Source organism: Halyomorpha halys, unplaced genomic scaffold (genome assembly GCF_000696795.3).
Source record: "Halyomorpha halys isolate HHAL.00 unplaced genomic scaffold, Hhal_1.1 Scaffold513.1, whole genome shotgun sequence".
In the NCBI taxonomy this organism is placed as follows: domain Eukaryota; kingdom Metazoa; phylum Arthropoda; class Insecta; order Hemiptera; family Pentatomidae; genus Halyomorpha; species Halyomorpha halys.
Genome location: NW_027106342.1, coordinates 295,996 through 314,391, shown reverse-complemented (window position 1 = coordinate 314,391; position 18,396 = coordinate 295,996). Strand labels below are relative to the sequence as shown.

The following is an 18,396-nucleotide window of genomic DNA, read 5'->3' as shown; positions in this document are numbered from 1 at the left end:
AGGTTTTCGTGTGTTGTTCTTACTTTTTTAGATATAGAGCTCCGAATGAAAAATTAATTTTTTTTATCGCTTTGGAACAGCCACCATTTTTTATTCCTCCTACCTGTACTTGGCAGACTCATGCACTTTGAATAGTAATTATACATAGTTTTCATTAAAGTAATAAAAAGTTGGGGTGAGATAACTGCCTTTTTTCTCCTCTTGGGCTCTTGTACTAAAAGGATTAAAAAAAAAATTAAAAGGGAAAATCCCGAAAACCGGCATGTCATCACTATATAATGAGATACTGATAACGGACACAAAAATACATTTTTTTAGAAAATGTATAAATAATTGTGACTATTTAATTTTTTAAACTATAAGGAATTATATTAATGACTTTATACTGTTTTTTCATTTATGCTGTACCAAAACGTTATCTATTTAAGCAATGCTCTACATTCCTAGATATACTTAATTTAATTTATTTTTGCCAGGCGTATCTTACCTAACCTAACACACACTTTTGTCATTTCAAGGTAGTGGTATGATAAGTAAATTGAACCTGGTTTATTTAGTTAAGTACTCCTGTTTCAGCTTCCTCTGGTTTAAAGAGTGGTCTCACAGGAAGATAATACGTTTCGGCTTCAGTTGCCTGCAGAAACAAAGAACATTTTTTTGCCAGAAAGCGGCACATCTCCTGATGTGGATAACAGATAATAGAGACAACATCAACACAGACCTAGCCACCCCTCATATGAACCAGACCTAAAACATTAGCCACCATAATCGGCTTTCAAGTAACCCTTTCCGCCCGTGCGAAACCGAATTCCGCCTTTAGAGTGAGGATGTCATAGGGGGAGAGCAGAGTGATGTAGTGGGTGCGCTGTTTGTTACGATTCATCCAAGCATCAAAGAGAGCCACTAAAATTGGGTTTGCCACTGCCGCAATTATTTTCCTTTTCGTTCGTCTTCGTTTTCTCTTATTGTTTATTTTAAATAATTTTAATTCATCGTACATTTTCTAAAAGTAAAAATTTGTATACCCCCCAGTGAGAAACCTCATGCCGAAGGATTCTTTATTTATAAAATAACAATAAATATTGTGTTGGTTGGTACTTTGTTAAATTTTTTTTTCATTGTGTATTTTTTCCGTAAACTATCCCTATGATAAGTAAAAATGTAAAAATAATAAAATGAGTTAGTTCTTCGTCAACAAATATCTACTATAATATTTAGATGTAAATTATGTTTAATTATATGATAAAGTTTGGAAGCGAGTGAAGACCTCTTTTATTTTCACGTTGTGAGTGTTATTATTTTTTAATATAAATTCTTATGATCTTTTTTAACTAAGAAAAAAAAAAGAGAAGAAGGTTTTTAGGTATTAATGGTGAACTAAGTTCGGATTCGGTCGTTCCATTTAAATGTTCTAAGTTTTCAATTGTAATTCACTTTGACCTGGGCTTAATGGCCAAAGCTCTTCTAGCCCAGCTGTTTGGTGACCAGAGAAAGGGCAGCAAGCTTTTGCAATCTCCACTGAATCGAGAAGTGATTCTCTTTCATCAGTGTAAAGGCGTCTAGCTCACACCACAGTTCACGGCGAAATCAAAGGGACTAATGCTCATTGCACGGATTTCTCCCTTCATCCATATCCAGGTCGACACTTTAATGCAATTTTAATTAATAGGGGATAGGCTTTAATTATCTAAACAAGAATTAAGTCCCTACAGTTTATTTCAAGATTATAAGTTTAACGATCTCACATAATGTTCTATAAGGGATAATAGTCAGTTTTGTTCGTGGAAACAAGCGAATTTCTGTAATTAAAATTTTTAACGTATTTGCAGTTTAAGTGCATCAGATCCCATCAGAAAGGATATATGCAGTTTAAGTGTTAAATATATTAAAAACATTAAGGAAAATAACTTATTAATTAACAAATTAATTTTATAAAAATTATATTGTTACAATGGTGTACATAAAAGAGTAAGAACTACTTATTCTTCAAATTATCAAGAGACGCGCGGGCACTGGACAGGAGGGGGGCGTTAAGATACAGCTCGCTCTCGTAGGACTTTACTAGCGATGGTAACCTTAACAGGACAACGTGCTTGGCATACTTTCTGTGTCAGAACACTACATAACACGGAACAAAGATTTTTATCTCTAATAGAACTCCGCGAATATAGCTGAGGCTTTAAGTCCACCTTCTTGCCAAATGCCCGTGTGAATTCTGTGAGAAAAAATAATTCTAATTTAAAAATATTATTTTGGTTTGAAATAATAACAAACAAAAATTATCTAAGAGTCTGAATAACGAATAATGCTGCAAGAATATTGACGATCGCACGATTAATACGACGTTTTTTAGATATTGAAGTTCTTCTGAGGTATAGCTATTGTACGACCAAACAACCTGACATCCAATTATTCATGGCGAGGTAATAGGCCCTTCGTGGCTAAACACTTGAATATAATTGTGTAGCCTTAACATCATACAATGCAATTTCACCACTTTGACTAATGGACCCGTTCCTTTTCGAAAGATTATATGTTGTATGTTAAGCACAGCTTTTTAATTGTATAATTATTTCTCATAAATTTTTAAAAGACTTGAAACAGGTTGATGTTAATGCCTCATATGACATTTTTAAATTTTCAGTTTTTATGGAACGCAAATATATTGAGACTTCTCTTAATACGGACATTACTGGTGATTGATAATTCGTTCGCATACTAGAAGTGCTCATTTATGAGAAAAACGTTTTTAAAATACGAACCTAACGAAATTCTAAAACGGTGTAAAAAAAATAAAATAATTAAAGTGAACTTGGCAATGCAGCAAAGCATCTTAGTAACCTTTTTTTTAATAATCGAATGACCATTTATACTGTTGTTTTTTTTTTGAGCGTGTTTAATCCTTTTTTTCAATTGAATTAAGTAAGCAACAAAAAATGTATTGGTGTTATAATCTGTACACAAAGTATCTACTTACGTGTGATAGACGTTATCAGTGGTTCCAACTGTTTATCGACATTTTGTACTGTGATTTCCAACCATGGTGCTGTCACTTGAACAAGAAGGGAAACCGCTCCACAGTATTCAGCTTCGCCTTTCGAACTGTCGGTCAGGATATCCGACAACAATTCCAGTCCTCCGCTCTAAAAACCGAATTCGATGAAAATATTTCATTGCAAATATTTCATTATCAACATATATTTAAAATACTTACGGTTTCAAACTGCCTCACGCTGTCGGGTGTGCAGCATATCGTCGACAAGATGTTCAGAGCGGCCGTGTGTACAGCGGGGCTAGAACAGTTGACGAAGACAGACAGTAGATGGCTAATTCCGGAACAATAAGCCATCAAGTCGGCCAAGTGTGACACGTGAAGTCCTAAGCTCCCGATGCCGGAGAGGATTATAGCCAAAGATGATGGTGATTTTTCGTTTTTCAGTAAATCTATAAGCATCTGAAAAAAAAAAAAATGTTTCTCTTCATGGAACAATAAAGCTGAATAATTGCAAAATATATTGTAATTTTGTGAAGCCTGTAAGTCATTATTAGTGAAATTTCGCTCGCATACTCCTCTCCTAATTTGATATTGATGCCTCAATTGAAAACTTCGTCTAGACATTTTTTTAAGGTTAAGATTTTTTTTTTTATGATGAGATCGGATCAATAATTAAAAAACACTTATAGCAGGAAACAAAATCACATATAATTTGTACGTGTCTTGATTTCTACCGAAAAAAATTGTTTATAGACTGTATTGATGGTTAGTTATATTTTAAATAACATAATTATTTCATTAACTTTGAATATTTAAAACTTGTACCAAATGGGTCTGTTTATTTTTTGTAGTTATAGTTGCACTCTGTATGTCTCTAGGAATAGGTGTTGGTATTAGTAAATTGTGGGAAAAACTAGTCCGGCAAGTGGGCCAGGTGATCCGTTTTCCCAACCCCTGGTGGCAACCTTAGAGTTAACACCGCGTACTAAAAAAGGTGGGAGTGTCATGATTCATTTCTATAATATTAATAAATAAACTAATAAATATTATCTGCTCCAGGTGGGAATCTAACTCGCAACGTACCGAATCGAGCGCTCGGAGACCCACGCCCCAACGCAGACGGCCGTCGCGTCCCTTATGTCTCTAGATAACAAAAGTAAATAAATAATAAAAATAAATTCGGGCTGTCTCAAAGGAAATTGGTCCAGTAACCATCATGATAAATATAAACTGTGGGTGGTAGCAAAGAATCCTATGTACAAAAACTTCGCAAATTGGTTACATGCATTAGGCAAGATTCTTAGTTATTTTGTAAACAATATAATGAATTTTTGTATCATAAAAGATTTTTAATTTAAAATAATGATCAATATTACCTTAATGTAGTTGAGAAGTATCTGTTCGACCTTTTTGGAAAATAGCAACGCCACAGTTTTCATAATTGATTTTAAATTCGGAACATCTTTCTCCCTTGAGGTAAGGGTTGAAAACGCAATCTGCAAACCACTGCAATCAAAATCTTCGAGATATTTTTCGTTGTGCTCGGATAAGATGTTAACCATCCGTTGTGTGATCCTTTCGAACTGCCTTCCACTGCCTTTCAGGTTACCTTTGTTTATCTTCCTACGAAAAATATAGTTTTGTGAAATAACTTTAAGAATGTTATAACTTTAAACACTTATTCAGATTAAATCAATAGAGTACCTGTAAAGCAAATTGAGTTTTGAACAAACACTCGACAGTTGTCTGTGAAGTGATCGGATTGTGTTCACTACAAATGAGGTCGTTCTTGTAACTTTTTCGTTTGTACCCGCTGTGATGGGTTTGCTCTGGAGTGAAGACGTGCATTCTGGATCACACAAGTACCTCACTTCGCTGAGCCAAAGTTTCACAGGGGAGTTCCTGAAATATTAAGAAAAGGTGCAAATGATTGCCTCCATAAAATCTATAACTTCATTTATCTATAATATGTAAGAAATACAATCACTTAATGTGAATGCATATTAATTAAAATTCTTATTACAGTTGAAAAATGCGTTAAATATGGTTTTTATATTTATCATTTGTTCAAATAAAATAAAATTCAAGCTTAGTTTTCATGGGAGTAATAGGATCTGTCTGTTTTCCTTAGGATGTGCCGAACAGAAATGATAACAAGAAAACAGAGAACGCTTTAGCAACTTATACTATTAGGGAAAAAATCAGAGAAAAATAAAGTGGTGAAATTCTTCAAGATCAAGCCAAGAGTTCCATAAATGAATCATTTTATTAATAACTAACACCTTCAGAATTATCGATTTCTAACAGAAACTCACAATCGTCTCTTCAACATTTTGCATTACAATGGACATTCAGGAGCGAATTTAATTGGTGAGTGGGCTGATGCAATGTGACACGGTAAATCAGTAAAAAAAATACTCCAGGCATATACTTGTTTTAAATAAGTAATTTCGGTTTCCCACAACTTGGGCCGTTTGTACCCGAGGGAGTTCAACCGTCTACTTTGGCTGCGGTGCCGGTTCGAATCCGACTTGGAGGTTGGCTTTTATTTCGTGGCGATCCCATGTAATGAAAACTTGACTCCCCGCCCCATCATGGAATAGATTGGTTACGTCTTGATAACTCCCCGTATGTCAAAAATGACTATGAAGGGGATCATGAACAAAATAAAATTATTTCGTTTTGAGTTGTATTGTTCACTTTCACTCCAAAAAGACACATCAATTTGCGAAACTTTTTTTTTTTAAGGCAATCCACAGCGAAGGTGATGTTTGGCTAGTTATCTACAGGTGACCAACCTATTCTAACCATGGTGGGGGAGGGTCAAGTTTTTCATTTTGTGAACGTTTTGAGACTTAAACGTTTTTATTTGTACTATGTGGACCTTTAAACGTGTATTTCTGTAAATTAAAAATTAACAAACATTTCCATATACCTATTTAAACTTTATTGTTTAATTTTAGTTGAATAGTTAAAGTTAGGCATCATAATCGAGATATGGTATTTTTATATTACCTTTAAATTCTGATAAACTATATAATTTACTAATACCAATTGGGCTACCATGGTGGGCACCACACAACTTCTACTTTTCACTCAATTCAGTTAGTAATAAATTACTTTAATCAAAACTTAGAAGGGAACAATAACATGAAGTTTTGGAAGGAAAGGTTATGAAACAAGTTGTTCAAAAAATCCGCTAGGAGCTCTTATGCATTTAACATTTAACATGAATTTAAATAGGGCTGCACACAATCCTATACTTATAACATTTAACATGGTAAAACATTTTACATTTAACACAACATCAAGAATACCACTAATATATATAAATTCTAATAAACAGTAATCGAGGTTTTATAATTTCAAATATATACAGGAATTGGGGAATTGAATGGTAGTGATAAAGCAATATATCCTGGGTATGATATGACAGATGAAAATGTAATCCGAAGAACGTTCCCCACAAACGTCAACTACAAACACTGCATTATCATTTCGATACAACACCGAAAAACAACCCTGCATATAAGTCATTTTAAAATTCTTATGGGGAATGATATCTAATTATTCGTATACAATAGAACCTCAATGCCAATAAGTGACCCAAGCAAGGATGTGAGATGTCAGTAAAGCAACATTTAGTTTCCTACAATGATAAAAAAAAAATGGATATGGGATTGAAAGTAAAATCTTGCATAGAAATATTGAGGGTTTCTTGTAAAAAACACTGAGAATTTATAGATATATTCAAGTATTGAGACCATGAGGCGTAACCTACGTCTGAATGAAGTGGGTACACAGTACTTCAATAGATGGTCCGAAGAACTGAAGGATGAGCTAGGGATATTGGGCAAATATTGATACATCAATACATCGATTTCTCACTGTCTTCTTTTTTTTAAATAATTTATTTATAGTTATTTATAACTGTATAGAACTATATACAAGTAATTTTGCTGGGGGTGATATAATGACATGATACAAACATTAATATTTCTAGTGATTTGTTTTACAGAAACACTTTATTTTTATTTTATTATGGTCCATACACTTTTTTTTTTTTAACTTTTATGTAAAATATTAGTTTAGTTTTTATTTCTTTCGATGTTATAAGAAAAACAAAAACTTTTTTTGTAACTGTTTACAACATAGCATTGCCTATATTGCCTATTGGTGAAAATTTATCATCAAATAAATAAATAAGTTGATAAACATCCTCTAGTGTCGTGATAATAAAAATTATTATTCATCATTATATTTTTTTATTATAAAATTTTTATAAAAAGGCTTGTTTTTTAATACGTCAAATTAAGAACTTTATTTACTTGTATTGATTTATTCTTTTATGTACTAACCTTTCTAATGACAGTTAAATTTCAAACATTATATTGAGATAATTTAAGGGGATTGTAATTTTCTATTAAACGTACTAAACTAGGTAATTATAAACTAATTAATGTGTAGGAATGGCTTTCTCAAAAGCTTAAAAGGGAATCAAGTAGCTGATACCCGAGCTCCTTTTTTTTTCTCCCTTTGATCCTTCCTTCCTTAGTACCCAACAGATGTCTCTTATCTTTCTACAGTCAAACGCATAAAGGCCTTCATAGAAACACAGATATTTACATCTAAAAATAAATTCTTATTATATTGTAAAGTGTAACTTCATAGTCGTTACAAATTTGATATGCATTGTCGTTATTTACAAGTTACATGAGAAACTGCTCACAGGAAATAATCAATCTATATTTTTTAAATTTCTAAGGAAACCTGTAACTTAAGTTTTAGCGCAGATTCCAAAAAAATTGATCCACTATAATAAATAAAAACTTTTTCCTTATACATTTTATATACTGAGCTTAGGGGCACCGCTTAAACTAAAGAATTCGTCCCGTATCCACTAGTTTCTAACCCGGCTTCTGATTATCTTACGAGGCGCTTGAAAAGAAGGCGTTCGAATGTAAAAATGTTTTTAGAGTACTAGATACCAATGGATAGTCTCTTGGATAGTCTCACAAAATTTTCATTATTTTTATCACATTATTTTTAACACATTATCACATTTCTTTTTATATTTTCAGCCCTAATACAGTTGTGAATTTCGATAAATACAGAGAAATTTTTATTTTTCGTTTTGTCATATTATTATCGATATATATTTTATTTAATTTTCAAGCACTCTTATAATGATTTTTAAATTAAATTATTTTTCATTGTTGTTGTTAAGGCTGTCTTAAGCCCTAATAGTACAAGAGCCGGAAAGAAAAAAAGGCAATTATTTTACCCCAATTTTTTATTACTTTAATAAAAACAATATAGTAGTATAATTACAAGTAAAAATTGATGAGTCTGCCAATAGGTAGGGGGAGTAGAAAATGGCGGCTGTTTAAAAACGTTTAAAAAAATTAATTTTTCATTCGGAGCTCTATATCTTTAAAACTACCAACACAACTGGAAACCCTAAGAGAACATTATTTAAAGGAGAGTAAATTTGCTAAAATATAAGACTCAATAGAGCTATTTACGCACAATAATTCTCGAGATATATCTTTTTTAAAAGTTATATTTCATACAAATTTACTAAAAGATAAGTAGTAAGTGAATATATTTTGACATATCTATATATCAAAAACCAATCGCCGTACAAATGTCTATTAAAAATCAAATAAAAGTTAATTTTATACACTATTAAGTAGTTCCTGTTTGATTTTATTTATTTTAATTTAATAAAATAAATTGATTTTTTGATTTTCGGACAATAAGTTTGATTTATGAAAAAATATATCTCGGGAACCATTCGACGTACAAATGTCTGCCAGCACTCAAATTAAAGCCAGTTAAATTTACTATAAAATAGTTTATAACGTTTATCTTTGTAGGAATAGTAGAGTTTATGATACTTGACACAATAAATTCACAAAATGCTAATTTCTAGTCGTTCGGATAAAATGTTTGATTATGAAAAAATATATCTTTGAAACCATAAGACTTACATATGTCTGCCACCACTTAAAATGAAGGTATTTTAACTTACTATAAATTAGTTTATAACACGTATCTTAGTAGGGGTAGTAGTTTTTATTATATTCACTTATGAATATAAATTTTGTACATGAAAATTTGTCCGAACAACTATAGATCAAAATATTTTAGAAAATTTCATGAAAAATATTACTTTTACGAAGATAAAATTTATAGAGTACTTTATAGTCAATTAAAGTAGTTTTAATTTGAGTGCTGATAGACATCCGTACGTCGAATGGTTTTTGAGATATAGATTTCTCAAAGTAAATTCATATGTGAGCTTTCAGTTCATTTTTTTATGAAATGTTGCTTTTTAAAAAGCTATATCTCGAATAACTTTGAGCATAAATAGCTCTATTAGGGCTCACATTTTAGCAAATTTACTCTTCTTTAAATAATGTTCTCTTAGGTTTTCTAATATTGTTGGTAGTTTTAAAGATATAGAGCTCCGAAATATAAATTAATGTTTTTTAACGTTATAAAACTACAACCATTTCTTGTTCCCCCTACCTATTGGCAGACTCATCAATTTCTACTAGTAATTATACATAGTTTTCATTAAATCAATCAAAAATTGGTGTATAATAACTGCCTTTTTTCTCCTCTTGAGCTTTTGTACTACAAGTAGTAGTTCATGATCTATGTTAAAGCGTGTTAAATGGAAAAACTCGTGTTAAATCGAAAAAAATTGCCTTCTTTTGCCGTGGTAAAACAAAATAACATTTAACATGGTAAAACATATAACATTTAACACAACATCATGAATACCCCTAGTCTATCCGCTCTCTAATATTTGAGTAATGGAAGAGTTAACATCTTATTAAAGTACTTAATTTATAGGGCAATGATACAGTTGTTCCTATTATTTTTTTAATTTAAATTTTTTCTTTAAGTAAAGAAATTACTTAAACGTTTTCAATTGAATAATAACTAATTTTTCGTTTATTCGACAGTAAAAATATTCCTATAACACGTGTATCGACAGAAAATTTAAGATATCTTTTTTTTTCGTTTTTTCAAAAATTTATGCTCTTATATTTAAATTTTTTTGTACGTTTTCACAATGCTTACCAGCGGCATTTACTTAATATTGATAATAATTGAGGAGCTGGTCGGAGAAATGGCCCATACAGTAAATATTGGTTTTGAGATGTAGCGTTCCACTTTATTTTTATATTTATACATTAATTACTACGAGCATCTCCAGTATTCCTTTCAATTGACCTTATTGCATCCCATATCATAGCTCTCGAAGAATGGTGTCATAATTGGAAAATTAAAATAAATCCCATCAAATTACCTTTACCCTATGTCGTAAACCTACAGACTGCCCTACAGTATACTTCAATAATGTTGCCCTTACCCCTGTAGAACAGGTCCGCTACCTTGGACTACACCTGGACAAACGACTAACCTGGACTCCCCGCACAAGACTGAAAAGACAGGAAACTGCACGTCGATTTCGACTATTGCAGCACTTATTAGACAAACGGTCCAAAATTCCAATTCACAAAAGACTGATTTACATGAAAATTATAAGGCCTATCTGGACATACAGAGTTGAGCTTTGGGGCTCTACTAAACCCTGGAATTCCTCTCGTATCCAATCCTTACAATCCAAAATCCTTAAGGCTCCCTACTTTGCCACAAATAAAATCATCCACAAAGACCTTAATGTTCCATTTGTAACCGATCTAGCCCGAACCAGATATAAATCCTTTCATTATAAATTCCCTGACCATTCAAACCCATTAGTTTCTAATCTTGCTTCCTCTTTTATTCCGGACAATCCTCCGAGGCATCTGAAAATAAGATGGCTTCAAGACCTTATATTGTAAAAATGTTTTTAGAGTGCTACCAATGGGTAGTTTCTCTACATGCTTGTACCATACCATTACGACATTACTTCAAATTTACTTGATGTATTTTATGTACAGTTGTAAACATCAATAAACAAATTTAAAAAACAAATTGATTTTATTGCAATATTATTCAAAAATGAATAACACGAACATATAAAAACTAATCAGTATATAGATTTATAAAAGGAATGTGTAGGCTGTAAAATCTTATTTGATTCATTTCATCCGGTAAAAGCATGAATCTAACACATAAATAAATGGGCTTTGTTGAAATTAAAATACAAAAAGAGTAAAGATTCAATACCGATAGTAAGTTTACAATTGTCTTGAATATTTTTAAAATTGTGAAAATCCTTTAAAATGTAAGAATTCACTTTGAAAAAAACAGTCTAATCTTCAGAGGTGTCGGTCTTTTTATTTCGAGACCCCAGAAATAAAAAAAATTATCAAGACTGGCCTTCACGAGCCACATTTTCTTGCAACATTCCTTGACAATGCTAAAAATATTCTCTGGAACTTCCTTTCCAGCATGAGACGAGTAAGTTTCCCCCGAATTCCTTTTCTTATTAGAAAAAATTTCTTTCGAGTTTTATCTTTTCTATTATTTTATAAACACTTTCCTTTAAAGTTGTACTTCCTGTTTTCACCATAAATAAATAATTAAATTTAAAACTACAAGTGAAATAAAGAAAATAAATTTCCAATTTTCTATATTTTCCCGAAGACTATGAAAATCCATAACGCAGAATCACATTAAAACAGTTTTACTTATTATTATAGGAAAATCCTAAGAAAATAAAGTCTTTATTCAGACCACCGGTGATGGCAAACAAATATTAGTAATTTGATTAGTAGTTAGAAGATTTATATTTTATTTTTTTATTATTTTTTTTATTTACATTTAGCGTTTCTAATTCTCATCCAAAACACGTATATAAACAATAATTACTCCTTCTTGTTAATTTTCGTAATTTTTATATAATTTTATTTGCAGTTTGGAGCGGAATAACTCAATGAATATGGTGTACACAGTACCTTAAAGCCTGGAGCTCGAATCCGGCTGTGACAGATAATTATTTAGTCTGTTAACGTGGCCATGAGTCAACCCTGTGGGTCCATCCAGCCTCCAAGTTGGCACACTTAATTAGAGAAAATGTACAAATCAACTTCTTGCACACTGTTGTTCAAGAAACAGTACTTACTTATAAAGTATTTACAAAAGATTTATTTTTTCTTAGAAGTTAGTTTTCATATTTATGATATGATTGATGGATTTATTTAATTTTTATTTTTTACATTTAATACAGACTATTATTGAATGTTTATAATATTCATTTAAATGTCATTCGCTTATCTAAACATTAAATGGGTTTTTCTTTTTGTTAATTATGATTATCTCATTTTTTAATTTATTATTTAAGATATTTTAAGATGTATTATTATTTGATTATTTTTATTTTTAAATTGTTTGTATTTAACTATAAAACACTAATCTCATATCCAATGCCTGTTATATTATTGTAAAGGGGCTTATTCCCGAATAAATAAAGAATACTATTAATATTAATTAAATAACTATAAAACGTTTTATCAATTAAAGTATCATTATAACCAGAAAAAAAATCTATGTACGAAAAATCCGGATATCTCACATCAACATTTTTTATACCCTAAACATATGCCCCGATATTGATTACTGTTATACGAGAGGCTTAAATTCATTTAAAATTATTTATTTTTTATTTTATTTTTGCTCCGTTTTGAATTTCTCCCTGTTCAACTGACATCCACTTAGGTGTAAAACATTTAAAATTTAAAATTACAAATCCTACCATTCTCTCGAACAATATATGCGTTCTTCCATCTGACAACACTTGCTCATATGATCCTTCGCTTTGGGGGTGGAAGAATGAGTTGGAGGTGGTAAGGAGGAGAGATCGTCACATGAGGACCTGTTGTCTGAGTCGTCACTCCGTTTCGCTCCACCGTAGCTCGCCAGGGCTATGCCGTGTCCTTCCGAGTCAGAGAAGCCGGAGTCTTGGCTCTTATGGCTCGTTTCGGACAGGCTTGGCTGTGGAGTACTGGCTTTCTCAATGTTCATTGTTGGTCTGAAAATAAATGAAAAGAAATCATCAAAAACAGATCGTGAAAAATTCATGTTCGTCATTAAGAAATAATACAAATTATCTTAGATTTATTTTTTATTAATATACTTGTTTGAGAGTGGTTTAGTTTCTTTAAAACAATTTTGATCCTTTTTCTCTCAACTTTATTCTTTTTTAAACATCCGACGTTTCGACCACTTAGGTCATTTTCAAGGATTCCTTATTTTGTTTTCATTTTTTCCTTTAAAATTCTTAAATGCCGGCTAATTGCCTTTGTCCCATAAATTCTTCTATAAAATTCTTTCCCAAATTTAAAACTTTTATTAACCACTTTTCTTACTATGTTCATTTGCAAACTCCCTTAGTAAGAAGAACATAGTAAGAAAAGTGGTTAATAAAAGTTTTAAATTTGGGAAAGAATTTTATAGAAGAATTTATGAGACAAAGGCAATTAGCCGGCATTTAAGAATTTTAAAGGAAAAAATGAAAACAAAATAAGGAATCCTTGAAAATGACCTAAGTGGTCGAAACGTCGGATGTTTAAAAAAGAATAAAGTTGAGAGAAAAAGGATGAAAATTGTTTTAAAGAAACAAATTATCTTGTTCCTATGGAAAAATAACTCAAGAATAACTAAGATACATTGTTTCACCTTTATGCATATTTTTATGGTTAAATATTTACATAAGGGCACTAGTGTGTTGTCTGCTAATATATAATAATAGTAAAAAACAGAAACCCACATTGCTACATGGGTTTACGCTACATTTAAGAACCAGATGAAGGAAAGTGTTATTTAAAAGATAATGCTTAGGAGTATAAACGAAATGACGAGTAAATGACGTTAAATAATCATAACTATGCTGGGTCAATCCAGAGTCTTAAAGGGAATGGGGACCCCAAAACTGGCGTAAAAGTGGAAGTTTTATTTCCTAAAATATTATGAGAAGAAAAATAATTAAAATCTGTACCAATACAATCCGTGAAGGATCAGAGTTTAGAACTTGGTAAGAAAGTACTGTTGCTAGACCAACGGTTGTGCAAGGAGGTGATTTGGTCAGAATCACGCTAGCATCGTGCCTTACCACGGTGCCACCGCGCTCCCCGGATGTTATAAAATATTAAAACATAATAATATAATAAATCGTATTATCCCATCTTATATTTTTCCTTTTCGGCCCGATCGTGTGAAAGTAGTAAAAGTTAAAATATAAAAGGTAAAAGGTGACCAACATCATAATTAGATGTTTTTTGTTGGTTTTTTTTTAACTTCTAAAGATGTAAGAATATTAAGTTGAGATATTTTTGATAGTTTGGGAAAGCCACGACAATAATAACTGAAGTGCTCATAGCAAGTAAAACAATAGCAACACATTCCAATGTAATTAATGTCTGGTATCTATGAAAAAAAAGGTTATTCCTAAGCTTATAGTGATAGTATGTAGAGAAATCCATGTAAACCATTTTATTCAAAAGGGACTCAAAAATTACCCTTCCATTGCTCAAATCTTTCAGGCTCGAGCAACTCGATCCACTCAAAGTTGAAAATCGACTAGATAGATAACTATTTAGTAAATAGAAAACATAAACGCATGTACCTACTGTCAAAAGAGAACGATGATCCATATTCGAATACTTTTGGATTGAGTGAGGACATGTATTGCAGAGAAGCTGAGGGTGGTTATTGATGAGATCCGAGGCATAGGCCCGAAACCGGAAAAAGATAATGGTTACGGTTAGGGGTCATCCGAGGGGATATTTCAATATTCATTCCGACCCATTGCCAAGGCGATCAATACACCTTTCTCTACTTCAAATCTGGGAAATAATTTCTCTTCTTATAAGAATATGTAATTTCACACAAAAATTTATTTTTTTAATATTTTTGAAGTGAAAAAACTTTCAAATAGAATATAAGCTATTTTATTTTTTGCTTGTACAACATTCCGGTACAATTATTCCATAATCATGCACCTTTGCATCTATAAATTTTAACAATTAAATTACTCTTGTCAATAATTTTTATCTATGTTATATGTGTATATTTAAAATTCTTGTAATCATATGTAGGATATGATATGATTATCATTTATTCTGAATGGACCAAAAAATTCAGTATAAGTAATAGGTTATTAAATTATTTTTCAAATCACCCAGATTACCAAAAAGACAACATATACATGAATCAGATTTAGACATAAGTATACAAGATTTTAATAGAAAATTTTTAAGCTAAAAGATTAATCAATAGCATATGGTACAATAAAATAAACAACAATCATACAACCAAAAGCAATATAGAAAATAGAGAAAAAAACATCCAGAGAAATAAAACTGTCAGACCAACAGAGCAAAGTAAAAACATCAAATCAGAAAAAAATCACTGAATTTTACAAGAAAGAAAACAAAAAGATTCCAGTTAATGATATTGGTGAAAAAAGAAAAGGCAAAATTTTGAATAATGATAATAGTAAAATTTCTAAACTACAATACATACCAGGCCTAACTGATAGAATAAAAGAAAACGTTAACAGAATATGATCATACAAGTATTAGAACTGGCTTGTGCAATAACAATAAGTTGCAACGCCAACATAAAGGAAAAAATAGAAAAAGTTAAATGCTGTATATAAGCTATATTGTGAAAAATAAATATTGGAGAGACATCCAAGAAACTGAAAACCAGGATGAAGCAACATATCAAAAACTGTAAAAATGTCAACATCATGTTAATAATTCTATATTTATCTATTTCTATTATTGTCATTACTACTATTTTATATTATTTTTTTCTCTTCGTCTTTTTATCTAATTAACTCATTTTTTTTCTCCCTTTCTCTTTGGAATTATTATTTGTATCTATTTATTTTATTTTATTTTTTATTTTTTATAATTCATCGTTATTATTCAGAATAGTTTAGTATTTATAGCGTTGTGAATAGCTAAGGGTGTAGTTTACACGAGACTATACCCCCCCTCCCTAAAATCAATAGTACAACAAAAAAAATGTTATATTAACAGCGTAAAGCCCACCAGGGCGATCTAGTAGTGAATAAAAAATTTTAAAAACATGAATGATGTAATTCCAATTTAATATAAGTTATTTTGAAGTGAAGATTAAAACAGAGGTAACAACGGATAACAATATTATTTCATGTTTTCACTAAAAATGTAATGTATTTGATGAAATCAGCTCACAGAGTTGTTATTTTAATATCTTCCGTGAATCGAACATTTATCTTAGGGATTTGATCTAATCTCCAATTTTATCATCTAGTTCTTATCACAGTAACATGTATGGAAAATTAAATAATACCAATTGACTTTATATCCAATAATAATTTTAACTCAACCAAGAATTTTGGGGAAGAATATGACGTCAGGAATGATTTAGTAGTTTCGATAATCGACTATCAATAACAATATGGAACTATCCCAAACCCTAAAACTTATGCTGGACACATCAGCACAAACGTAACACTATATTTTATTGCTGTGTGTTTTATTTAGCTCCGTGATCCCAACCATTGATCTATTAAAAAAAAAATAATAATAATAAAAAAGTATAAGGTTGAACAGAGAACATTAAATGTTGGTCACCCTTATACGTAGGTATATCTGTAGGAAGAGACAAAGGAGCCTTAGAATCTGGAACAAGTCCAAAAAACGTTCAGACGTCGAGTAACAAAAATTATGAAAGCTACAAAAGAAAAGACTACCCCTGATAAATTGGCAGATACCGGTACGAGAAACATATTTATTTCAGTATTTTGACTTCAAAAAGAATAAAAATGAAAGAAAATGCAGGAATTAAATCAAATGAAAAGTTAATTCAGAATGAAACTAAGATGCAACCCCCTCCCCCTTATGTCAGAAATGACAAAAAAAAAACACGTTTTTATATCCTAATGACATATCTGTAAATATACTCATTATTTTTTATCGCTTTGTTAGAGATATAAATTTGGAGCGTTGCGGGCGTAACTTTCACTTACCACCCTGAAAAGTGAAAATTTCAAACAATACATTTTTATTTTGCTATCGAAATTCGTACTTTTTGAGGTGTCAATAACAAATATCAACTTTGTTCTTGCCAAGAATACAATAGTTTAACAAGCCGTATGTACACATGGTTGGAATCGGGAGAGATCGGGAACGTTCGGCTGTCTCTATTTCTCCTTTTGTTAATTATCTAATTCTTCCATATTACGTGTTTATAAATGTTTTATAACAGTTAAAAATAATAAATGTTTAATTATTTAAAACAAAGGTACTTCAGAAGATTTTTTTTTTTTAAATCGGCATTTAAGCCCTTGTAATTTTTTCTTTTTCTTCTTTTATTAAATTTAAAATGAGGAAATGACCTTGTTAATATCAAAGAGAATTAGGTTTATAATGATATACCGAGTTTAATCAAAATCATTAATCCGTTTTGGGGAAAATCAAAACAAATCTTGATAATCAATTCTATAAGTAGTAATTTAAGTTAATTAATGTGTAATTTAAGTTGTTGTTTTTTTGGACTAAGGGTACCTCAAAACGTGTATTTCTGTTGAAAACTCTAAAATTCTAAATTTTATACGACAGAAATATTTCTCCTTACCATATATTCCATACATAATAGGTAAGTGAAAGTAAAAAACGTTTTTAATATTGTTACAAAATATTTCTTAATTATGTTCCTTCTAAAATTTATCAGATAAAAATTCCATCCAGCATGTTTTTTGAGTAAGATATTGGATAAGTTATAAATACGAAATAATAGCCAATACGTCGGGGAAAAAATAATCGAAACGCAGAAGCACTCGTGAAACCAATCAGTGCTAGATTTAATTCTCCGCCTTACTCAGCAATATACCTCCCCCCTCCAACTTATTTAATGTGAACTGTCCTGTCAAGATAGATGGGGCGAGCTACGGAATTGAACCAATGTTCCTTCATTTAAGTTTTTTTTGTTATTTCTGCAAAAAATTAACAAGTCCTCTATGAGACTTGATAGCTGAACAGATTGGAAAGAGGGACCCAGAGTGCTTGGTTCCGAACGTTTTGGGTTCGATACCCATTTATTGGGTCACTCAGTATTTATTTCGCGGGGATCGCTCTGGGGCTGCAGATGTCCTCAATGGTGAACTTGAGAAATAAAATAAACAAAAAAGAAATACAAACAGTGCTAACGTCAAATTAGAAAAATAACATACGTTTACTAATTAAATAAACTGTATTATTTTCAGAATAACATTCATATAACAGCAACCGGCATTGTACTTAAATTATTAATTATTTCAATATCTGGATATCATGCTTAACAAAAGAAGAAAATGATTAATTTTTTTTATTCGTTTTAGTTTATTTATAAGCCAGCTATCGACTTCCATCCTTTTTCATTTTAAATTTCTTTATGTTATTAAACTA

General features: G+C 30.9%; 1 protein-coding gene across 1 annotated transcript in view; it reads right to left on the bottom strand.

Annotated features, from left to right (window-relative positions):
* Nucleotides 1–18,396, bottom strand: part of insc (inscuteable) — a 43,160-nt gene that overhangs the window by 4,965 nt on the left and 19,799 nt on the right. Inside the window, exons 2-6 of the mRNA XM_067044680.1 lie at nucleotides 12,714–12,989; nucleotides 4,700–4,897; nucleotides 4,372–4,618; nucleotides 3,215–3,454; nucleotides 2,978–3,143 (exon numbers count right to left, since the gene is read on the bottom strand). Of these exons, the coding sequence (XP_066900781.1) occupies nucleotides 2,978–3,143; nucleotides 3,215–3,454; nucleotides 4,372–4,618; nucleotides 4,700–4,897; nucleotides 12,714–12,982 (1,120 nt within the window). The 5' untranslated portion in view covers nucleotides 12,983–12,989. The remainder of the gene's footprint in view (nucleotides 1–2,977; nucleotides 3,144–3,214; nucleotides 3,455–4,371; nucleotides 4,619–4,699; nucleotides 4,898–12,713; nucleotides 12,990–18,396) is intronic.